The sequence below is a fragment of the Pseudophryne corroboree genome, chromosome 6 (genome assembly GCF_028390025.1).
Source record: "Pseudophryne corroboree isolate aPseCor3 chromosome 6, aPseCor3.hap2, whole genome shotgun sequence".
Classification (NCBI taxonomy): domain Eukaryota; kingdom Metazoa; phylum Chordata; class Amphibia; order Anura; family Myobatrachidae; genus Pseudophryne; species Pseudophryne corroboree.
Window position 1 is genome coordinate 493,495,368 of NC_086449.1, and position 25,251 is coordinate 493,520,618.

The 25,251-nt window shown below is 46.4% G+C and overlaps 1 protein-coding gene across 1 annotated transcript in view; it reads left to right on the top strand.

Moving 5' to 3' along the window:
* Window positions 1–25,251, top strand: part of IRAK4 (interleukin 1 receptor associated kinase 4) — a 110,855-nt gene that overhangs the window by 80,113 nt on the left and 5,491 nt on the right. The window contains exon 9 of the mRNA XM_063927343.1: window positions 20,251–20,434. Within this exon, the coding sequence (XP_063783413.1) occupies window positions 20,251–20,434 (184 nt within the window). The remainder of the gene's footprint in view (window positions 1–20,250; window positions 20,435–25,251) is intronic.

Consider the following 25,251-nt stretch of genomic DNA (forward strand, 5'->3'; position numbering starts at 1 on the left):
ACTACAGAAACAGGGTAACAAAGAGAAGGGGGGCATAAATTGGCGATATTTATATATTAAGAGCGCATATATAGTAAACAACACCTTCTAGGGTTGTTTATATACATTTATAGCGCTTTTGGTGTGTGCTGGCAAACTCTCCCTCTGTCTCCCCAAAGGGCTAGGGGGTCCTGTCTTCGATTAGAGCATTCCCTGTGTGGCTGCTGTGTGTCGGTACGTGTGTGTCGACATGTATGAGGACGATGTTGGTGTGGAGGCAGAGCAATTGCCGATGATGGTAATGTCACCCCCTAGGGAGTCGACACCGGAATGGATGGCTTTAGTTATGGAATTACGTGATAATGTCAGCACATTACAAAAGTCAGTTGACGAAATAAGACGCCCGGCAAACCAGTTAGTACCGGTTCAGGCGTCTCAGACACCGTCAGGGGCTGTAAAACGTCCTTTACCTCAGTCAGTCGACACGGGTACCGACACAGATGAATCTAGTGTCGACGGTGAAGAAACAAACGTATTTTCCAATAGGGCCACACGTTATATGATCACGGCAATGAAGGAGGCTTTGCAGATCTCTGATACTGCTGGTACCTCAAAAAGGGGTATTATGTGGGGGGTGAAAAAACTACCTGTATTTTTTCCAGAATCAGAGGAATTGAATGACGTGTGTGATGAAGCGTGGGTTAACCCCGATAGAAAACTGCTAATTTCCAAGAAGTTATTGGCATTATACCCTTTCCCACCAGAGGTTAGGGCGCGCTGGGAAACACCCCCTAGGGTGGATAAGGCGCTCACACGTTTATCAAAGCAAGTGGCGTTGCCGTCTCCTGATACGGCCGCCCTCAAGGATCCAGCAGATAGGAGGCTGGAAACTACACTGAAGAGTATATACACACATACTGGTGTTATACTGCGACCGGCAATAGCCTCAGCCTGGATGTGCAGTGCTGGGGTAGTGTGGTTGGATTCTCTGACTGAAAATATTGAGACCCTGGATAGGGACAGTATTTTATTGACTCTAGAGCAATTAAAGGATGCTTTCCTTTATATGCGAGATGCTCAGAGGGATGTTTGTACTCTAGCATCAAGAGTAAGCGCGATGTCCATATCTGCCAGAAGAAGTTTATGGACGCGACAGTGGTCAGGTGATGCGGATTCCAAGAGGCATATGGAAGTATTGCCATATAAAGGAGAGGAATTGTTTGGGGTCGGTCTTTCGGACCTGGTGGCCACGGCAACTGCCGGCAAATCCACTTTTTTACCTCAGACCCCCTCCCAACAGAAAAAGACACCGTCTTTTCAGCCGCAGTCCTTTCGCTCCTATAAAAAGCGACCAAAAGGACAGTCTTATCTGCCGCGAGGCAGAGGAAAGGGTAAGAAAGGGCAGCAAGCAGCCCCTGCCCAGGAACAGAAGCCCGCCCCGGCTTCTACAAAGCCATCAGCATGACGCTGGGGCTTTACAAGCGGACTCAGGAACGGTGGGGGGTCGACTCAAGATTTTCAGCAATCAATGGGTTCACTCACAAGTGGACCCGTGGGTCCTGCAGATAGTATCTCAGGGTTACATGCTGGAGTTCGAAAGGTCTCCCCCTCGCCGGTTCCTAAAGTCTGCTTTACCAACGTCTCCCTCAGAAAGGACGTCGGTTTTAGAAGCCATTCACAAGCTGTATTCTCAGCAGGTGATAGTCAAGGTACCCCTCCTACAACAGGGAAAGGGGTATTATTCCACACTATTTGTGGTACCGAAACCGGACGGTTCGGTAAGGCCTATTCTAAATCTGAAATCCTTGAACCTGTACATAAAGAAATTCAAGTTCAAGATGGAGTCACTCAGAGCAGTGATAGCGAATCTGGAAGAAGGAGACTTCATGGTGTCCTTGGACATAAAAGATGCTTATCTACATGTCCCGATTTACCCCTCACACCAAGGGTATCTCAGGTTCGTGATACAAGACTGTCATTATCAGTTTCAAACGCTGCCGTTTGGGTTGTCCACGGCCCCTCGGGTCTTTACCAAGGTAATGACCGAAATGATGGTTCTTCTACGAAGAAAAGGCGTATTAATTATCCCTTACTTGGACGATCTCCTGATAAGGGCAAAGTCCAGAGAACAGCTGGAAGTCGGTGTAGCGCTAACACAAGTAGTGCTTCAGCAACACGGGTGGATTCTAAATCTTCCAAAATCTCAATTGACCCCGACAACACATCTGCTGTTCCTGGGCATGATTCTGGACACTGTTCAGAAAAAGGTATTTCTCCCGGAAGAGAAAGCAAGGGAGTTATCCGAACTTGTCAAGAACCTCCTAAAACCAGGAACTGTGTCAGTACATCAATGCACAAGAGTCCTGGGAAAGATGGTGGCTTCGTACGAAGCGATTCCATTCGGCAGATTCCATGCACGAACATTTCAGTGGGATCTGCTGGACAAATGGTCCGGATCGCATCTGCACATGCATCAGCGGATAACACTGTCACCGAGAACAAGGTTGTCTCTCCTGTGGTGGTTGCAGACTGCCCATCTGTTAGTGGGCCGCAGATTCGGCATACAGGACTGGGTCCTGGTGACTACGGATGCCAGCCTACGAGGTTGGGGAGCAGTCACAAAGGGAAGAAACTTCCAAGGCGTGTGGTCAAACCTGGAGACGTCTCTTCACATAAATATACTGGAGCTAAGAGCGATCTACAATGCTCTAAGCCTGGCAAAATCGCTGCTTCAGGGTCAGCCGGTGTTGATCCAGTCCGACAACATCACGGCAGTCGCCCACGTAAACCGACAAGGCGGCACGAGAAGCAGGAGTGCAATGGCAGAAGCTGCAAGGATTCTGCGCTGGGCGGAGAATCATGTCGTAGCACTGTCAGCAGTGTTCATCCCGGGAGTGGACAACTGGGAAGCAGATTTCCTCAGCAGACACGACCTTCACCCGGGAGAGTGGGGACTTCATCCAGAAGTTTTCCACATGATTGTGAACCGTTGGGAAAAACCAAAGGTGGACATGATGGCGTCTCGCCTCAACAAAAAATTGGACAGGTATTGCGCCAGGTCAAGAGACCCTCAGGCAATAGCTGTGGACGCTCTGGTAACACCGTGGGTGTACCAGTCAGTGTATGTGTTCCCTCCTCTGCCTCTCATACCAAAGGTACTGAGAATTATACGGAAAAGAGGAGTAAGAACAATACTGGTAGCTCCGGACTGGCCAAGAAGAACTTGGTATCCGGAACTTCAAGAGATGCTCACGGAGGATCCGTGGCCTCTACCTCTAAGAAGGGATCTGCTTCAGCAGGGACCTTGTATGTTCCAAGACTTACCGCGGCTGCGTTTGACGGCATGGCGGTTGAACGCCGGATTCTAAAAGAGAAGGGCATTCCTGAGGAAGTTATTCCTACTTTAATTAAAGCCAGGAAAGAAGTGACCGCACAACATTATCACCGCATTTGGAGAAAATATGTTGCGTGGTGTGAGGCCAAGAAGGCTCCAACGGAAGAATTTCAATTGGGTCGATTCTTACATTTCCTGCAAGCAGGATTGTCTATGGGCCTCAAATTGGGGTCCATTAAAGTTCAAATTTCGGCCTTATCAATTTTCTTCCAGAAGGAATTGGCGTCAGTGCCTGAAGTACAAACTTTTGTCAAAGGTGTACTACATATACAACCCCCAATAGTGCCTCCAGTGGCACCGTGGGATTTGAACGTGGTTCTAAATTTTCTCAAATCTCATTGGTTTGAGCCTTTAAAATCGGTAGATTTAAAATACCTTACATGGAAGGTAACCATGCTGTTGGCCCTGGCTTCAGCCAGGAGAGTTTCGGAGTTGGCAGCTTTGTCATACAAAAGCCCATATCTGATATTCCATTCGGACAGGGCAGAATTGAGGACACGTCCTCAATTTCTCCCTAAGGTGGTTTCGGCATTTCACTTGAACCAGCCTATTGTGGTGCCTGCGGCTACTAGCGACTTGGAGGACTCCAAGTTACTGGACGTTGTCAGAGCATTAAAAATATATATTTCAAGGACAGCTGGAGTCAGAAAATCTGACTCGTTGTTTACATTGTATGCACCCAACAAGTTGGGTGCTCCTGCGTCTAAACAGACGATTGCACGTTGGATATGTAGTACAATCCAACTTGCACATTCTGTGGCAGGCCTGCCACAGCCTAAATCTGTAATGGCCCATTCCACAAGGAAAGTGGGCTCATCCTGGGCGGCTGCCCGAGGAGTCTCGGCATTACAACTTTGCCGAGCAGCTACGTGGTCAGGGGAGAACACGTTTGTAAAATTTTACAAATTTGATACTCTGGCTAAAGAGGACCTGGAGTTCTCTCATTCGGTGCTGCAGAGTCATCCGCACTCTCCCGCCCGTTTGGGAGCTTTGGTATAATCCCCATGGTCCTGACGGAGTCCCAGCATCCACTAGGACGTTAGAGAAAATAAGAATTTACTTACCGATAATTCTATTTCTCATAGTCCGTAGTGGATGCTGGGCGCCCATCCCAAGTGCGGATTGTCTGCAATGCTTGTACATAGTTATTGTTACAAAAATCGGGTTATTACTGTTGTTGTGAGCCATCTGTTCAGAGGCTACTTCGTTTGTGTTATCATACTGTTAACTGGGTTCAGATCACAAGTTGTACGGTGTGATTGGTGTGGCTGGTATGAGTCTTACCCGGGATTCAAGATCCTTCCTTATTGTGTACGCTCGTCCGGGCACAGTACCTAACTGAGGCTTGGAGGAGGGTCATAGGGGGAGGAGCCAGTACGCACCATGTGACCTAAAAGCTTTTTTAGATGTGCCCTGTCTCCTGCGGAGCCCGCTATTCCCCATGGTCCTGACGGAGTCCCAGCATCCACTACGGACTATGAGAAATAGAATTATCGGTAAGTAAATTCTTATTTTTTGCTTGGTGCGGCAGGAAGCCGCATGGTCGCAGGGCTGCTGAGAGTAGCAGCCTCAAGCTTTTATTATTTTATTTTTATAGACTTACTATATTGTTTTTTTGAGCGACTTCTCTTAACAGCGTCTTAAACGCATACTAGAGACAGAGTCGCTCCAACAACTCCTCACCAGGTTGCAACAACGCTTACCTTCGGGTATTAGTGCTGTCTCGACGGGCGTCTGTGTCGGATGTTCTAGCAGGTCCAGCAGACGTAACCAGGCTGTGGCCGGAGCATGGGGAGACTGTGAGTCTATGGACTTCCTCTTACTAGAGGGGTCAGGACACAGCTACACTGATTTGGTGGAGACTACAAACAGTGTGCTGATGCGCCAAACATCTCGAGTGCGACAGCGCTACGCTCCGGGGATCATAGGCGCCAGGACTAGGTAGAGGCCGCGATCCTGGGAGTTTAAGTCAACTGGGGGATTTAGACGCTCTCCTGGCCGCCCAGTTCATGGGCAGTTTCCGCGCGTCTCTCGTTTCATGAACTGAATGACCTCACTTCCGGCTCAGACGCTACCACGAGGGTACTCTGTCGCTGCTTAGACGCTGCGGTTGTGTACACTAGAGTTCCCGCCCAGACCGAGTCGCAGGCCTTAGCGTCTGCATACACGGGGAAGCCGCTCAGCATCCGTGTCCGTCAGTGAGCCACCGTGTCCGTTATCAGTTATCAAGTGCGGTAGTGTACATCAGTAGCGTCTGAATCCATTCAACGTCTTATGAGCGTATTTGCTTGGATATGGAAGTGTGGTGAGTCTCCCTGTATCCCGCTCTCCGGAGGCAGGGTGTACAGTACTAAAAATTCTCTCTACTTCTTACTATGAATAGTTAATTTTTAGTACCTATTGCATATGAGACCTGTATATTACTGTGTTTTCTGCATGTTATGTTGAAAAAAGAACCAGTTTTAAAACAGAAGTACAATTTTCCTACTTATGTATAAGTTGTTATGGAGGTTGTATTCTCATATGGCAATGTCTAATGCTTTAACATGTGACTGACTACTAGTATGTGTGCTGACGTTTCTGTGTAATGTCAGTCCAGTTCTGACCCTCAAATCAGGTGCACTGTAGTCAGATTGATCTCACCTCTATATACTTACATATAGGGTGATTTCCAGTCACAAATTGTGTAGTCAGTAACAGATTATTACCATGTCTGTGAGCGGCAAAAGTGACAAGGAGAATTTATCAAGCACTCCTACAGCACTAACATGCTTGTCTTGTAAGTCAGGGGTAATTGATATGAATCAATTGGTCACTTATGAGGGTTTGTGTGCGAACTGTTTCGCTTTTCAGCGAAGTAAAAAACAGGAGTTGGTTCAACCACCAACAGAGCCACCATGGAATATGTTCGCAAAGACTCTATCTTCGATAGTGGACAGATTAACTCCAGTAGCACCACCTCAAGGGTTAGGTTACACTATGAACCCATACATGCAGCTCCCTTCCTATGGCTTGGTTCCAGTAGCCTCTACAAGCAACCAAGGGACAGGTAAGACTAAGACAGATACGTCTGTGTGGCAGACTACACAAGATGATACATCGGATGATGATACAATAGATTTGAATACTCCGTATGATGATCAGTCGCAGAGTTTTAGTTCAGATGATGTAGCTGAACTTATTAATGCTGTGAAAGCTGTTCTCTCGTTGGAAGAGCCATCCAAGACAGTGTTAAAGGCTAAAGCACCTGTATTTAAACGAACAAAATCAGTGAAAGCTGAATTCCCAGCGTCAGATGAGCTGACGGAAATGATGGATGAGTCTTGGGCGGCGCCCAGTAAAAAGTATAAGATTCCTAAAAGATGGGATTCTTATTATCCATTTCTAGCTGTGGATTGTTCGAAAAGAGAAGTTCCTCCAAAAGTAGATACACATGTTCTGCGACTCGTGCATAAATCTGCTTTACCACTGTCATCTACCTCACTAAATGATGTCACAGACAGAAGGGTAGAGAGCCTTTTGAAAAATATATTTTCTCTAGTAGGAGCAGTAGTAAGACCTGCTATGGTTTCGGCCTGGGTAGCAAAGGCAATGGGCAAATGGATAGAGGAACTAGAGAATGACATTCCTTCTCCTACTAGGGAGCAAGAGGATCGTTTTTGCAGTTTAAGACAATCTGCCTAGTATTTGGAAGAAGCAGCAATTGATGTAGGTACAGTTGCTTCTAAAGCTTCAGCCTTGACAGTAGTCGCTCGCAGAGCAGTTTGGCTACGTACCTGGAAGGCAGATGCGGAATCCAAGAAGGAATTGGAAGCATTGCCTTTTGTCGGTAATATATTATTTGGAAAACCTTTATCGGATATCCTAGAATCAGAGGCTATCGAAAGGTCAGATTTCCGGTTACTTATAACCCTAAGTCTAAGGGTTTAAAATTTCGCTCATTTCGTTGGCAAAGTAAAGCGAAAGATAAAGAGGAGCCTAAGCAACCCCAGTTTAAATCCAGGGGTAGGAAGCAGTGGGCTAGCAAAAAGCCAGCTTCCAAGCCTGAACAGAAACCGTCAGCCTGAAGAGACGGGCCTCCGCCTGGAGGATTCCAGGGTTGGGGGCCGACTCCTTCATTTTGCACACATATGGCAACAATCAACAGCAGATGCTTGGGTGCAGAAGGTAGTATCTCAGGGGTATGGGTTCCCATTCAAGAGGCAGCCTCCTCAAAGATTTTTTTGCACCAGCCCGTCTCGTATAGAGTCGAGGGCCAATGCCCTGCCAGAAGCAGTCCAAAAATTGCTGCAGTCAGGTGTGATTGTCCCAGTACCTCCATCACAAAGGGGACAGGGGTTTTACTCCAATCTATTTCTAATCCAGAAACCAAATGGGTCATATCGACCAATTCTCAATCTGAAAATGTTGAACAAATACATTTGGATCCCAAAGTTCCACATGGAGACGTTACGCTCCATAATGTTGGCTATGGAACCGGGAGATTACATGGTATCTCTGGATGTACGGCATGCTTACCTACATGTGCCTATAGCACTGTCGCATCAGTGTTACCTCAGGTTTGCTATCCTCCAGGAACATTTTCAGTTCCAAGCTCTGCCTTTTGGGCTAGCTACAGCACCCAGGATGTTTACCAAGATCATGGTGGTTATGGCAGCTTGTCTGCGCAAACAGGGGATAAGAATATTCCCATACCTAGACGACCTGTTAATCTTGGCACATTCGCAAGATTTACTGTTGAGCCATCTTCAACAGACGATAGTTTGTTTACAGAGACACAGGTGGCTCATAAATTGGGAAAAGTCGTCCCTGAATCCGTCACAGCGGATGGTTCATTTGGGGGCCATATTGGATTCAGACCTACAGAAAGTTCTCCTACCAGAGAAAAAGATAGTCAAGGTGCAGGTCTTGGCTCAGGAAGCGTTGCACGCCCAGACAATGTCAGTCCATGCATGCAGCAATGCGACTGTTGGGTCTGATGGTATCAACCTTCGACATGGTGGAATATGCGCAATTCCATTCCAGACCATTGCAGCACCTTATTCTGACCAAATGGAACGGAAATCATCAGACGATAAAAAAGCAGACGATAAAGCTTCCAGTAAGTGTAAAAAGGTCTCTAGCGTGGTGGCTACAGACAGACCATTTAAACAAGGGGAGACCCTTTTGGATAAAAGAGTGGCAAGTCCTGACAACAGATGCCAGCCTGCAGGGCTGGGGGGCGGTACTCGGAAGCCTATGGTTCCAGGGAAAATGGACCGCAAGGGAAAGTCGCCTGCCAATAAATCTGTTAGAAATAAGGGCCGTTTACTTGGCTCTAGTTCAGGCAAAGGACAGTTTGCAGGGAAGACCAGTCCAGATTCACTCAGACAAGGCGACGGCAGTAGCATACCTCAATCATCAGGGAGGTACTCACAGCAAGAGACTGATGGAGGAAGTAACTCCCATTCTAAAATGGGCAGAACTCCATCTCCCAGCATTGTCAGCAGTATTTGTCCCGGGTGTACTAAACTGGGAAGCGGATTTTCTCAGTCGGCACACCATTCAGGAAACCGAATGGGCACTACACCCAGAAGTGTTTTAGACACTGGTGAACAGATGGGGTCTACCAGAGATAGACCATATGGCGTCTCGTCTAATCAACAAAGTTCCAAGGTATGGATCGAGAACAAGGGACCCAGGAGCGGTCCTTGTAGACGCACTGTCAGTAGAATGGAGGTTTCAGCTGGCGTATCTGTTCCCTCTAATATCTCTGTTACCCAGAGTAGTGAGAAAGATAAAACAAGCAAAAGGAGCAATGATTCTAATAGCTCCAGCTTGGCCAAGAAGGCATTTGTACACAGATCTGTTGAGAATGTCCGTGAAGCGCCGATACTGCTCCCTCAACGTCCAGATCTGCTAATGCAGGGTCCTTGTTGTCACAATCATCTGGATCGCCTGTCTTTGACGGCGTGGCTGTTGAAACTTCTATCTTAGAGGCTAAAGAATTTTCGAAACAAGTAATCCAAACTATGCTTAGAGCAAGAAAGCGTTCTTCGGCACGTGTGTATCATAGAATATGGCAGGCCTATATTTATTGGTGTACTGGAACAAAATTCAATCCGAGATCTTTTAAAGTGTCCAGGATTTTGGATTTCCTTCAAGCAGGATTGGATAAAGGTTTGAAAGTTGCTTCCTTGAGGGTTCAAGTATCAGCGTTAACTGTATGGTTTCAGCAAAAGATTGCTGATTTTTTTTACAGGATGTACGTACGTTTTTCCAAGGAGTAGTACATATTCAACCTCCATTTGTTCCTCCTGCAGCTCCCTGGGATTTGAATTGAATTCTTAGATTTCTCCAGGGTCCTCTGTTTGAACCACTTAAGAGAGCAGATCTTAAGTGGTTAACGGCTAAAGTTCTTTTTTTACTGGCAATGGCGTCAGCCAGAAGAGTGTCAGATTTAGGAGCATTATGTAAGTGTAAGTCTCCTTTTCTAAGTTTTTTCCCAGACAGAGCAGTTCTCAGAACGAGATCTAGTTATCTTCCAAAGGTGGTATCAAAGTTTCACCTGAATGAAGAGATTGTAGTCCCAGCTTTTCAGGTATCGGGACTTTCTGCGGGAGAAGCGTCGCTGGACGTGGTCCGGGCTTTAAGAATCTACATAGATCGTACTAGTGCCATCAGAAAAACAGATTCTCTCTTCATCCTCTACGGATTCCATAGAAGAGGATGGCCTGCTAGTAAACAGACGCTGGCGAGATGGCTCCGAATGGTAATATCAGAAGCTTATTCTCATGCAGATCTCCCTATTCCGGCTAATGTCTCTGCACACTCTACATGTAAGGTAGGTCCTTCTTGGGCAGCACAACAGGGTGCTTCAGCAGAACAGATATGTAGGGCAGCCACATGGTCTTCCATAAACACATTCATTAGACATTATGCCTTGGATACTTTTGCCTCTCATGACGCAGACTTCGGGCGAAAGGTCCTCCTGTGCAATCAGGAGCGTCCCCACCACTAAAATGGCTTTGGGAATCCCAATGTTATCCTGTGGACCCAGCCAGAGAAATATACGTTATGGTGGGAACTTACCGTTGATAACGTGATTTCTCTTATGTCCACAGGTATCCACAGGGATCCAACCCTGACGCATCTGATTTGAGGATCTAGACAATCACTAAAACCTCTTCCTTCTTGTATGGAAGGGTGTGCATGTGTGTTCTTATCGCCTAAACAGGTCTCTACCTGAGGTTCCTGCCTAAAATCGCTGTAGAGAGAACTGATTTGACTGAGTCAGTAGGCGGGACTATATGGTGAAGGCCCCAATGTATCCTGGGGGCCAGAAAGCTTGTGACCGTGTTGGTGCCATTCTCGCTGTCGCTCGACAATATCCCAATGTTATCCTGTGGATACCTGTGGACATAAGAGAAATCACGTTATCAACGGTAAGTTCCCACCATAACGTATATTTCTTATCTGTTCATGCTCAGGTTGATGGGCTTCAGTGGAAAATTCCTCACTGGTATCATGTCCTTGTATTGTTCTCCTTCTGCGATTGTGTCTGTCAATGGCGTTATCTCGTCAATGGCGAAGCCCATTAAATCTCCACAGAACCAGCTAGGGCAGCCCTCTCTATCTACCCTTATATTTACTCTGCTCTTAGAACTCCTCACTGCCACAGTTTGGTCCCATCCTGACAGTCACAATATTCAGACTGAGGTCTGGAGCATAAGATACCATTGTATGCAGACAATTTATTTTAACACTCTGATCAGACTGCCGCAATCCCCGTTTATGTTTTAGAGATTGACTCCTATGTCTATAATTTTGATTATAAGATTAACCCACAAAAAACCTGAGTGTCTTAATTTTTACTTCGGATTCTAGGAAATCACACCTGGCTGGTTTCTTTCTTTTTCAGTGGCACCATACCCAACCCATGTAAACATCTATATAATTTCTCTAGCATCCATAAGGGATATTGGGGAAATCTAGTATGATGGGTATAGACGGGGTCCAAATTTCTTCAACTGGGTGTGCTGGCTCCTCCCCTCTATGCCCCCTCCCACAGGCAGTTTAGAAAAAAGTGCCCTCAGGAGAGGATGCACATCTCTACAGCTCCAGAGAGTTTCTTCAATTTCTTTTAAACTTTTATTATTTTTGGTATGCTGTCTGGACAACAGCATACCTGCACCGTGGGAGTTGGGGGGTGGGGTGGGTCAACGGCCTTACGAGGTGCCTTACGATTCTTTATCAAGTGTTCCTTGATAAAGAATCCAGATTAGGATTTGAAACGCGTTGGAGAGTAAAAGGAGCTGACACAGAGGACGAAGACACCGCCGCCGCCAGCATTCGAAGTACCGGAAGCAGACGCCCGAACTTCCGGTCACGGCTAATTGGCGCAGAGAGCGGCCACAGCACAGCACATGTAGGAGGACGGCTTAGCCCTCCCGAAGACAGCCCCACCGCCGCCAGCATTCGTAGCACCGAAAGTGAACACCCGAACTTCCGGTCACGGGCAATCGGCACAGAGAGCGGCCCCAGCACAGCACGTGAAGTAGGGTAAGATAGGGCCAGTATTTACCCACAAAGACTGTGTCAATTGAAATTTTATCCAAGTGTCAAAGAGCTCCATCAAAAAAACATTAAAGGAGCTGTAAACATTAGCCCTTGCACTTATAATCTGTTCTTTTATTTCCCCCTACATTTCACCTCTTTTTTCTTAACCCCCCTTTTTTCATTCCCTTTTTCCATTAATTTCTTTTTCTCCTTCTCCTTTTGTATTTTTATCATTTTTATTTTTATTATATTTTTTTATTATTATTTTATTTTCATGTATATATACATGTCTTTAAGTTCACATTGTAATCATTATTCATTAGCACACACAGCGCTCGGTCAAAATTTCCAACATATTGATCTTTGGATCTAAAAAAAACCCCAGAGCAGCTCTTTACAGCGCAGCAAACTATACAATCCCCTTTTTTTAGCACTTGTGTGATGTTTTACGCTTAAAAGGAGACCTTTGCCAGTATAAAATATGTATGTAACTCCGGCGCCATTGGAGGGGGCTGAGCTACCTCAGAGCGGGACCTGAGGCGTTTTGGCGCCTTCCTTTGCTTACTGCACCCAAATACAGCACACAGAGCGCTTCCTGACTCCTCAGCCACGCTGGATATCTGGTACAGGGTGTAGCAAAGGGGGAGAGACGCTTGTGTACACTATCCTGATCCTATTTAGGACAATAATTGTTAGTGTTTACTGTATTATAGGGAGCTGACAGCCTCACTGGGGCTGTGCAGCTCAGGGTGTGCTGGTGTCCCCTCTCTCTCTCTCTCTCTCTCTCTCTCTCTCTCTCTCTCTCTCTCTCTCTCTCTCTCTCCTCTCACATACAGTAGTATGTATATGTGTATGTTATTGTGCTTACTGTGAAATATGGGTAAACACAAGCTATGCATTGTATGTCACACTAGATTCTCTCCATTCTCTAATGACTCTGTTTCCTGTGAACAATGCAGTCAATCTTCACAAATCAGTGAAGAGGTTGGGGGAGAGGGTCCAGAGCCCCACTGGTTAGGGTCTCTTAAGACTCTCTTAAGACTATGATGTCTAATATGTCATCCCAGCTCAATGCTAATGTGCAGAAAACTCAGCTACTGCAACAAGCTGTTGCAGATTTAGCTACTACGGCAGATACACAGCTCCCCTCTCTCATGCAGGTCCTCAGAAGCGTGGTTTACCTGCTATTCTATCTGATACAGATGATGATATACAGGATGATGGGGATGACCTGGATCCCGTTAGTGGGGATCCCGATGCTGCTCAGGGTATTGAACTCCTCATTTTGGCTATAAGGGATGTATTAAAGCTCCCTCTAGAGGACGCTGCGTCACAGCAGTCGTTTTTCTTTGTACAAAACAAGCCTAATGTCACTTTCCGTGATTCTCCAGAGTTAGATGACTTATTCAAACATGCCTGGAAAAATCCAGACAAAAAATTCAAAGTGTCCAAAAAATTTTTTGCGCGCTTTCCCATTTGCTCCTGTAGGTAGAAAATTTTGTGAGGAACACCCTGGGGTGGATGTCTCAGTCTCACCTGTCTAAAAAGGCGGTGCTGCCCGCCCCGGGCTCCTTTTACCATGAAGGATCCTGGGGATAGGAAGATAGACTACCCTAAAATCTATATACACAGCAGCCGGTATATCACAAAGACCGGTCGTTGCGGGTTGCTGAATGACCCATTCTATTCATTCTTTGGCCACTCAAATTCAAGGAGTCCTCTCGGAGGATATGCCCTTAGTTACTGTGGTAACCCTCCTGAAGCACATTCAGGACACTACCCGGGTCCTCTGTGATTTGCTCAAGGAGATGGGGAACATTAATGCTCGAACTTCTGCCCTGGCAGTGTCGGTGCGCAGGGCCTTGTAATTGCATCAGTGGATTGCGGACGCAGAATCCAAACGTAGTGTGGAATCCCTTCCCCTTTTCTGGGGAATGGCTTTTTGGGGTCGAATTGGATACCTGGATTTCCAAAGTTACAGCTGGGAAATCCACGTTTTCCCCCTCTGGCGAGGCATTCCTATCTGGGGCCATCTGTCCAGTCCTTTCAGTCTTACAGATTTCGATCTAAGGCTAGATGTGCCTCCAATGCGGCCAGAGGCACCAGAGGTAAGTCCAGAAAACCTGCAAGCAGTTCTCAGGAACAGTCCACCAGTTTTGCTTACACTAAGGCCTCAGCATGACTGTGCCCACCCACCCCAAGGGGTTTGAGGTGGGAGCTAGAAGAGTGCGTCACTTCAGCCGAGCCTGGGAGACTTCCTGCCAGGATGTCTGGGTCAGAGATCTCGTTTCAAATCAAGCTGCGTCATATTTCCAGTACCACTAACGCAACGCGGCAAGGGGTTTTACTCAAACCTGTTTGTGGTGCCGAAACTGGACAGTTCGGTCAGACCCATTTTGAATCTCAAATCCTTGAATCCTTACTTGAAGGTGTTCAAGATGGAATCCCTGCGAGCAGTGATTTCGGGCCTGGAAGAACAGGAATTTATGGTCTCCTTGGATATCAAGGACGCCTATCTCCATATTCCGATTTGGCTGCCTCATCAGGCGTACCTGTGGTTTGCCCTACTAAACAATCACTTCCAATTCCAAGCACTACCCTTCGGCCTGTCCACAGCCCCGAGGGTGTTCACAAAGGTGATAGCGGAGATGATGTTCCAACTCCGGGTCCAGGGGGTCAATGTGGTCCCTTATCTGGGCGATCTTCTGATAAAGGCAAGATCCAGGGAGCTTTTGTTGCTCCATATCGAATGCACCATCCATCTTCTGTCGGACGATGGGTGGATTCTCAACTTACAGATGTCCAACTCAGAGGTTCCTGTTTCTGGGGATGTTGTTGGATACTGTGTCACAGAAGGTGTTTCTTCCAGAGGACAAGGCGAAAACACTTCAGGAGATGGTCCGCATGGTGCTCCGACCTACTCGAGTGTCCGTCCATCTTTGCCTAAGATTGTTGGGAAAAATGGTTGCCTCATACGAGGCGATCCAGTATGAGAGGTTCCATGCCAGAACGTTTCAGTTGGATCTCCTGACCAAGTGGTCCGGATCACATCTGCAGATGCACCGGATGATTCGGCTGTCACCTGAGGCCAGGATTTCCCTCCTGTGGTGGCTACAGTCCTCCAATCTCCTGGAAGGTTGAAGTTTGGGGATACAGGATTGGACCCTCCTCACGACGGATGCGAGTCTACGGGGATTTGCAGCTGTCACCCAAGGGGCGCAGTTCCAGGGCAGGTGGTCAGCCCACGAAGCCCTCCTTCCAATCAACATTCTGGAACTTCAGGCAATCTACAATGCTCTGCTTCAGGCTTCTCCTCTGCTCAGAGATCACGCGATCCAGGTGCAGTCGGACAACGCCACGGCGGTGGCGTATATCAATCGACAAGAAGGGACAAAAAGCACAGCCTGCATGCGAGAGGTCTCCAAAATACTTCTGTGGGCGGAAAGAAATGCAAGAGCAATGTCATCAATCTTCATTCCGGGTGTGGACAACTGGGAGGCGGACTTCCTGAGTCGTCATGATCTCCACCCACAAATAGACCTGATGGCTTCTCGGCTCAACAAGAAACTTCCCTGGTATTGCTCACGGACCAGGGGACCCTCAGGTGAGAGCAGTGGACGCACTGGCTTTGCTTTGGCCGTACGGGCTAGTCTGCCTGTTTCCTCCGATTCCATTGCTCCAAAGGCTGCTAAAGAGAATCAGGAATCAAGGTGTCCAGGCAATTCTAATAGCCCCGGATTGGCCTCGGAGGGCGTGGTATGCGGATCTTCTGGACCTGTCCGTCGAAGACCCTTGGCCTCTACCACTACGAAGAGATCTTCTTCAACAAGGACCATTCGTCTGCCCGGACTTATGGCGACTTTATTTGATGGCATGGAGGTTGAGCGGAACATCCTAGCTCACAAGGGCCTTTCCAAGAAGGTTATTGCTACCATGGTTCAGGCCAGAAAACCTGTGACGTCAAAATACTATCATCATATCTGGAGGAGATATGTCTTTTGGTGCGAGTAACACACGTATTCGCCTGCAGTGTTTCACTTGGGACGTTTCCTATGTTTCCTGTAGGCTGGTGTGGATAAGGGCTTACTTCTGGGTTCCATTAAGGTCCAGATTTCAGCCCTCTCCATTTTCTTCCAGAAGAAATTGGCAATGTTGCCAGAAGTTCAGACCTTCTTGCAAGGGGTACTCCACATACAACCACCTTTTGTGCCGCCTACGGCACCCTGGGATTTGGATGTAGTGTTGGCATTTCTACAGTCCTCCTGATTTGAACCTCTGATGACGGTAGAAGATAAGCACCTCACGTGGAAGACGGTGATGTTACTGGCCCTAGCTTCTGCTTGACATGTTTCAGAATTGGGGGCCTTTATCGTGTAGAAGTCCGTATTTGGTCTTTTACAAGGACAGAGCGGAGCTCCGGACTAGACAGCAGTTCCTGCCGAAGGTTCCCTCCGCGTTTCATCTGAATCAACCTATTGTTATTCCATCCAGTTCTGACGCTACTGCTCCTCCGGAGGCATTGGATGCTGTGCGTGCCTTGAAGATCTATGTCAAGCGCACAGCTCTGGTCATAAAAACGGATTCCTTGTTCGTGCTCTATGATGCGCAGAAAAAGGGTTGCCCTGCTTCCAAGCAGTCCATTGCTCGTTGGATCAGGCTTACTATCCAACAGGCCTATGAGTAGGCAACCTTAACTGTTCCTCAGTCTCTAAAGGCCCCCTATACTAGATCAGTGGGCTGATCTTTTCTCGTAGTCCAAAGGGATATTGGGCGCCCGCCTCAGTGCGTAGACTTTTCTGCAGGTTCTTGTTCTATAGTTACCTGCAGGTTCTTGTTCTATAGGTACTTGTTCAGCTGTTGCTTTTGTTGTTACCAGCTGTTGCTGGTTGTTGTATGTTAGTGGTGTACTGGTGTGTAAATCTCACCACCTTTTCTGTTTATGTTCCTTCTCTCAGATGTCCTTTCTCCTTTTTTTTTTTTTTACCCATGACTGCCTGTGGGAGGGGGCATACAGGGGAGGAGCCAGCACACCCAGCTGAACAAATTTAAAGTGCACTGGCTCCTTTGGACCCCGCCTATACCCATCATACTAGATTTCCCCAATATCCCTTATGGACTACGAGAAAAGGATTTACCGGTAGGTCTTAAAATCCTATATTTAGTATGTGTGACCAGCAGTCAGGAGACTGGCGGTCACAATACCAACAGTGGGATCCCGGCTGTTGGATGGCCAGCCAGGGGCCAAGCGCAATGAAGCCCCTTGCGGGCTCGGTGGAAAGATTGTATTCCCACTCTATAGTCCCTGTTGGTCGGCATGCCGACCGGCGGGATTTTCAGATGCCGAGATTCCGGCATCCATATTGTGACCGCCAGTCACATAAATGTATCCCAGTTACATCACCAAAACCCTCTATCAATAGTTTCAAGCTATTTTTTTCTCACTCTCCTCTATTCAACTTCCAGTGACTTAGCAAAATGGCAACCCATTTATATATCAGTGAAAATTAATGTAATTCTTTTTGTTTCAGACCCTTCTGATTTGGGTTCCTTCTATGTGTTTAAGTACTTGCAGCACTATGTTTCATACTTCATTTGGTAACATAAATGGCCTAGAGTCTGTCTTAAACACTTTCAACGCCGTTCATGAAGGTGTACCCCCAGTATACCCGACTTCAGGTTTTACTATCTAGCAGCTCAGCTCACCCAGTGTGTCCTCTAGAATTGTCCTTGTAAAGCTAGGATTTGGCCGCTGATCGAGGCACAATCTATTTTGGCGTGGACTGTTTTGCTGTGACTCCCCAGACACAGATGTCCTCTTTCTACTTATACCCATCCCATCATCTCTCTCTCCTAATAGTAATGCTAAATTTAAATTGCACTTATTCTTTTATTTAATAACAAAGACTTTCCTCCGGGATGTACTCCTTCTGCCTTCGAGCCATGGCTATCTGGGGGAATTAGATATCTAAATGACCTCACTAGGGACCCTATCCTCTCTTCTTTAACTGACTTGAAGTACTAATTCTCAGATTTGACACTTTCATCCTTCCACTAATTCCGGCGTTAGCTCTAGACCTCTCGCATCTTTTAAGTCCCTTTGTCTTAGGCAGTACTCTACCAAGGGGTTGATCTCCTTTCTCTATGAGGAACTATATTTGCAGGTTTCTTTAGATAATCACATTGAATGGCCTGGGAGAGAGATCTTTGGGAATGCTTGGGGAATGTGGATTGGGAGGATATTAGGCTCGGCACTGCCTCCAGTTCCTTATGCATTTGCACAAAGGAAAATGTCTATAAGCTTTTGTATAGATGGTACCTTGTTCCCCTTTACACTGCATCACATCTCATCACAGGCCTCTAATAACTACTGGAGAGGTTTTCCTGCAGTGGGCTCTTTCCATATCTAGTGGGACTGCCCTAAGCTGCATCCCATCTGGAGAAGCATTTACTGTTTTTTTGTTTCTCTCCTTCAGTTATAGTTCCCCCTCTCTCCTTGGTACCTTATACTGCTGTTGAACTTCCTTCAGACACAGAGGTATATTTATGAAGGTGTGGTGTTACAAACCCAGCTGGCTCTCAGATACGCCAATCCGAAGATGCTGTTTGTGCTTATTTCTTTAGCACTTGTGGTTAATAACACAATGTCAATGCCACCAGCACGTAAATTTTGGTGATTGGTCACGAGGTAGCCCTTTGCTTCTACCTATACACAATTATTAATATTCAAATGATAATATTACATTCATGCAGCATATATTTTTGCACTTAGAGGTCTATAGATTCTTCAAGAACACAGAGACGGACACTAAATTAACTGTGTTTAGTTTGAAAATATTTTCAAAGGCTTAGCTACCAAAAGAAGTTTGACATACAATAAGCAGAATTATTTCAGAAATAAAAACGGAATAAATTGCATAACTCACAATGAAATATGAAGTATGAACTGGCGTGAAGGAGATCACTTAAAAATTGATTTAATACCTCAGCATCTCTGCTTCTCCTAGGAAGTGTACAAATCCCATATATTCACCAGACATTTTATCTTTCAACAAGCTGCTCCTGGACCCCCACCTTTGACTTTAACTCTCTGAGTACCAAAATAAATTAAATGGCCCAGCCTTGTTTAGAAGTGAACTAGTGCACCTTGGGACATCTCCCTCGACAGCCTCCTCCTTCCTTGGCCCTTTGTTCTTACAACACAGATTTTCCATGTCAAACAAGCAGGGTCACTTAATTACCTGCTTAATTCTGCTTGGAGGCTAGGAACCTGTGACTTGTCACTCCTATGGCCAATTTATGGATTTGCCAGGAAGGGAATTCATTTGACAAATGTCTTGGGTCCCTTAACCTCATAAAACTAGCTGAGGTTTATGAGAGTATGCCCTTCTTAAGACACTTTTGTCATCTGTGTAGAGTTAGTAGTAAATTTACTAAAGCTTCTAAAAATGAATAATAACAATCAGATTAGGTCTATAATTTCTCTATTGTATTAAATTATAGACAGAATCTGATTGGTTGCTGTGGGCAATTTTACCACTTTTCATTTTTAGAAGCTTTAGGAAATATACGCCTTAGAGGGTGTTGACAAGAAAATAGGTAAGATTGTACCACAGGTCACACATGGTCCCCTACTGCAAAGAGTATACACACATCCTTTTACAATCTGGGAGGTGAAAAGATCAAACCAAATGTCTCTTGGCCCAGTTCAATTACTTGGATTGTTAATGAAAGTATTGCAATTGACATATGGGGGAATTCAACGGAATTTTTTTTTTTCCGGACAGTCCAATTAAAGCCCGTTCTTACCACCTGAAAAATTACCTGTTTACAGTTGACGGACCTGTGTGTTTCCGCTGTGTGCTGACTCTATTGACAACCATCTGATCATCAACCACTGCGCTACCTAGTTTGGCATATCTCCTGCACCCGGCACTGCAAACCGTATGGTACTCGGTCACCACCCACATGAGAAGCCTCATAGATTCCTACACTCTCCTAATACCCAAGCCGGCACTCCAATTCATGATTAGAGATCACAAAATCCTAGAGACCTGACATACTAGGAGCTTTTGTGTTTTGTTTTTATTACACGTTTGTTCTGACAGCTAATATTGTAATGCTCTTATATTCGAGCGGGATGTTTCCTAATTGTTGACTCTCACATGTGAGTGTACAAGCATTGGAATGTCCTTAATATACCATGTTCCTCAATATTATGTCATGTTTTCGGAGAATTACTATTTTTACATTTAAAAATGGCAGGTCAGTTTTAAAACTTAAAACATCCCTTTTTTGTGTTTAGTAGTTGTGTCTAAGCAACAATATTGCTTTTCTCCTAGTGCAAATATCCTTCTGGATGATAATTTTATTCCAAAAATTTCTGACTTTGGACTGACAAGGGCAACTGGCCAATTAGCACGTACCATGATGACCGAAAGAATTGTTGGCACTACAGCTTACATGGCTCCAGAGGCCTTGCGAGGAGAAGTTACTATAAAGTCTGATATATTCAGCTTTGGGGTGGTAAGTAACAATGTACATCTCATACTGTATATGTGTACTGTACCTGACACTGTTGAAAACCCTTCCATTGTTTTAGTTATCTTCTCCAATAGTGGCCCTGCACAGATGAATTCCCAGTTATTCCTTTGTATACATAGCAATGTTCATATTATTAAAAACAAAAAAAAAGAGAAAACAATGCAAAATGGTATCTTGCTGTATTTTTCGGGCATGCTCACTCAGAGAATGTTACAGTGGGATAACACAGTCTAAACTACTTGCAGTTGTCGTATATTAAAAGTATTTGATAGCTAGAAGACTTCACACAGACCGCAAAGAATACTATCTTCTAAAATGACAAGTTTAGTCTACAGTACATCACACTGTACTGGTAGTATCCTTTGTTGGTAACAAATAACAATACATTTTTCAAAACTGTCATTTCTCTCTGCTCTGTTTGAGCAGCTTTATCACTACATATTTATTGCTTCATTACTTTGTTATGATACCATATTTGGGACTAAGCCTTGGACGGAGATAAAGTACCAGCCAGTCAGCTCCTTACTGCCATGTTACAGGCATTAGGGTGTATTTACGAAGCCCCGGAGAGAGATAAAGTAGACAAAGTACCAACCAACCAGCTATTAGCTGTCATTTTCCAAACACAGCCTATAACTTTGCAGTTAGGAGGTGACTGGCTGTTACTTTAGCTGCGGCCACTTTATCTCTTTCCAAGGCTTAGTAAATAGACCCCTGTGTTACGAGTTGGTTTGGTTTATGAGTCATTTGTTTACATTATGCAATGCACCCAGGTAATTCATAAAACAAGTGTGATCCCTGTTTTATGGCGCTGGCAGCATAGTTAGATGGATACCAGTCTATATGTACTAAGCCTTAGAGAGAGATAAAGAGGACGGACATAAAGTACCAACCAACCAGTCATTTTTTTACACAGCCTGTAACATGGCAGTTGACTGTCTAAAGTCTAAAAGATAGCACGCCAATGCAAGAACGGTCAGTTGCACTGCAGTTATAGATTTCGACAGCTGCAGGTGTTGTTGCCCTATCTCCACAGCCAGGGATAGCGCTGTTCCTGGCTGTGGCGGCTGCATTTGAGATTTTGCAATAGTAGCGAGATCTCGCACATGCGCACTGGATCTGGCCGGACAAGAAGACACAGCACTGATAGCACTGATGCGCTGTGTGCTCTGGCGGGGATCCCCAGGATATATATATATATAATCTAGTTCAGTGCAGCTTTATTATCTGACTAAAATAATTATCTGCATTGTCACTGAGACTGTGTGTGCCCGTATCTGCCATGTGGATTTCACTTTCAGTGTATCCCAGCTGTATCTATCACTGTATTCCGTACCCTAGAACTAGGTGCGTCAGGGTCTCATATATAGTGCTGCACAGTATTTACCGTTAAGTGTATTCTACTGTGTACGCAGTCACATACTGTAGTACCGGATTTAGATGCTGGTGTTGTGTACTGTGTATGCTGTCACATACTAGAGAATTTATTTGCAGATATTGTACTCTGTCTGGCTGTATCGTACTCATATGCTCTGCTGTTACATTCACTGAAATGTCTAACACAAAGGGTGGGAAATCTGCGGACGCTCCTGGATCATGCTGCGCATGCTCCAGGGATTTGCCTGAGGGGGAAGCTTTAAATGATGGTCTGTAGAATATGTGCCATACATCTACCAGTTAGTCCACTGCTCCTGTAGCCAATCAGGAGCCACCTTGGGCGGCATTCTCAAACATGCTTAATACGCTTGTGACACGCCTTACGCCCGCTATGGGACCTCCTGTGCCATTGCAGTCACATATTGTCCCTATGGTTAATCCGCCCTGGGCAGATTCTCTGTCTACCCAGATACAATTGAATCAGTCTTTGGTTAGACAAAAACCTACCCCACACCCCTCTGCGGTCAAGGGGTCATCTAAGCGGGCCGCCTCCTCCTCACAATCCTCTAATATCTCAGATGATACTTCTGATGAGGATGGGGAGTATACTGATCCGTCAGCCACTGATGCAGTCGCTTCTGACGAGGAAAGTACAACGCAAGTTGATGTTTCTGACCTAGTGGAGGCTATTAAGCCGATTCTACAAATCGATGATGATGTAGATCCCACTACTGCGTCTAAGAAACCTGATAAATGTAAACTTCAGAAGGTAACGAAAGTAGTCTTACCACATTCTGACCATTTGGTTGACATACGTCAGGAACCCTGGTCTTCTCCAGGAAAGAAATTCTCCCTGTCTAAAAAGATGCTAGCTCGTTATCCTCTCTCCGCTGAGTTGTGTAACAAGTGGGAAAATCCACCGCCGGTGGATTCCCATGTCACCCGTCTTGTGTCATCCACTCTACCTGTCACCACTGTCACCTCACTGAAGGAACTGACAGATAAGCGTGTCGAAGGATGCCTGAAGTCTATTTACTCCCTTACAGGTGCTGTACATAGACCCACTATAGCAGCCTCTTGGGCCACAAAAGGAATTAAAACATGGGTTCAGGCAATAGAGGAATAGCTGCCTCAGGATATATCTGAGACAGCCAGACAATATCTGTCTCATATTGCTACCGCCTCCCACTACATTCAGGAGGTGTCCTCTGAGGCAGGTGTAATGGCGGCCAAGGCGTCAACTACGTCCATCCTGGCTCGCTGAATTCTGTGGTTGAGGTCATGGAAGGTGAACCTGGACTCCAAAAAGACCTTGGAGGTGGTACTCTTTAAGGGAGACATCCTGTGTGGGGAGGATCTGAATAAGATTGTAACTGACTAAGCGGCTGCTAAGACTGTGTTTCTCCCAAATACGAATCCTTCTGCACAGAAGGCAAAGCGTACCACTTTTCGTTCCTTTCGACCTCAATGGAAAGCAAAAGGTCAGGCATACCCAAGACAAGCTCGTTCTCCAAAACCACTAAGCCCAAAGAAGCAAAACAATCCTGGGCTGCCCGTCAGCCTGCTACCAAGCAAGACAAGCCTGCTGCATGACGGGGCGGGCCTCCCCTTTGGGGATCCCAGGGTGGGAGGCCAACTTCTGCAATTCACCCAGGTCTGGTTAAAGACCACTTCAGACGCATGGGTGCGAGAAGTCGTCTCTCACGGGTACGCAGTCTCTTTCAATAGACGTCCCCCTCGCTAGTTCCGAACGAGGGTTATCCCTTCGGACCCATTGAAGGCGCACAAGATCTACACCTGGTTGTGCGTTCCCTCCTGGATACAGGCGTGATAGTGCCGGTGCCCCTGTCCCAGTGAGGTGGAGGATACTACTCTACCCTGTCTCTTGTCCCGAAACCCAATAGGTCTTTCCGGCCTATACTCAACCTCAAATCACTGAACAAATTTGTGAGCGTGTCCAAGTTCTGTTTGGAAACGCTGCGCTCGATTGTACTGGTCATGGAACGCGGAGATTATATGGTATCCCTGGATATACAGGATATTTACCTGCTTATACCTATTGCCATATCGCATCCGCAATATCTGCGGTTTGCTATTGGCAACCTACACTATCAGTTCCAGGCTCTGCCATTTGGACTGGCCACAGCTCCTCGGATCATCACCAAGGTTCTGGCCGTGATGACAGCTCATCTGCATCGTCAGGGTATCAGGATCCTGCCGTACCTGGACGACTTGCTGATCCTGGCGAACTCCCAAGATGTTCTCCTCCGTCATCTGCAGCTGACGGTAAACTTCCTACAACCCCAAGGGTGGCTCGTCAACTGGAAGAAGTCCTCGCTGGTCCCTGCTCTAAGCATGGTGCACCTGGGGCACTGCTGGACACACACAGTCAAAGACTGTTTCTGTCTCCAGAGAAAGTCCTGAAACTTCAGGACAAGATAAGATGCTTCCTCTCTCGCCCAAGAGTGTCGATACACTCAGCGATGGAAGTACTAGGCCTCATGGTGTCGGCATTCGACATGGTAGAGTACACTCAATTTCATTCCCACCCTCTACAGAGGTTAATCCTTTCCAAGTGGGATGGCCTGCCTCATTGAATCAGGTCTCAAATGATCTCCTTGACTTCGGAGGTTCGTCTGTCACTGACCTGGTGGCCACAGGACCAGCAGTTGAGCAGGGGCCGTTCTTTCTAGATTCCCAACTGGGTCCTCCTGACTACGTACGCCAGTCTGAGGGGTTGGGACGCGGTGCTGGAGCAACACTCTCTCCAGGGTTGGTGGACCAGGGAGGAATCTCTCCTCCCGATAAATATTCTGGAATTGCAGGCAGTGTTCAATGCTTTGACTCTTGCCCTGCCTCTGATTTCAGACAACGCCACCACGGAGGCTTACATAAATCATCAAGGCAGCACTCGAAGCCGCATGGCAATGATGGAAATGCCAAAAATCCTTTGTTGGACGGAATGCCATCTGCCAGCAATATTGGCAGTGTTCATTCTGGGGGTCCTCAACTGGGAAGCGGACTTCATTAGTCGTCAGGATGTGCACGCCGGAGAGTGGAGTCTTCATCCAGAAGTCTTTCAACTCCTAGTGGACAAGTGGGGCCTACCAGATGTAGACCTGATGGCGTCTCGACACAATCACAAAGTTCAGGTCTTTGGATCAAGGACAAGGTATTCTCAAGCAGCGTTTGTAGATGCACTGGCAATTCTATGGAACTTTCAGCTGCCCTACATGTTCCCTCCAGTGTCACTCCTGCCCAGGGTACTACTGAAGTTCAAGCGAGAAGGAGGAATACTATTTCTAGTCGCTTCAGTGTGGCCCAGACGGCATTGGTTCTCAGACCTGCAGGGTTTTGCGATAGAGCATCCTCTTCTACTTTCTAAACGCCCAGATCTCCTCATTCAGGGCCCTTGTGTCTAT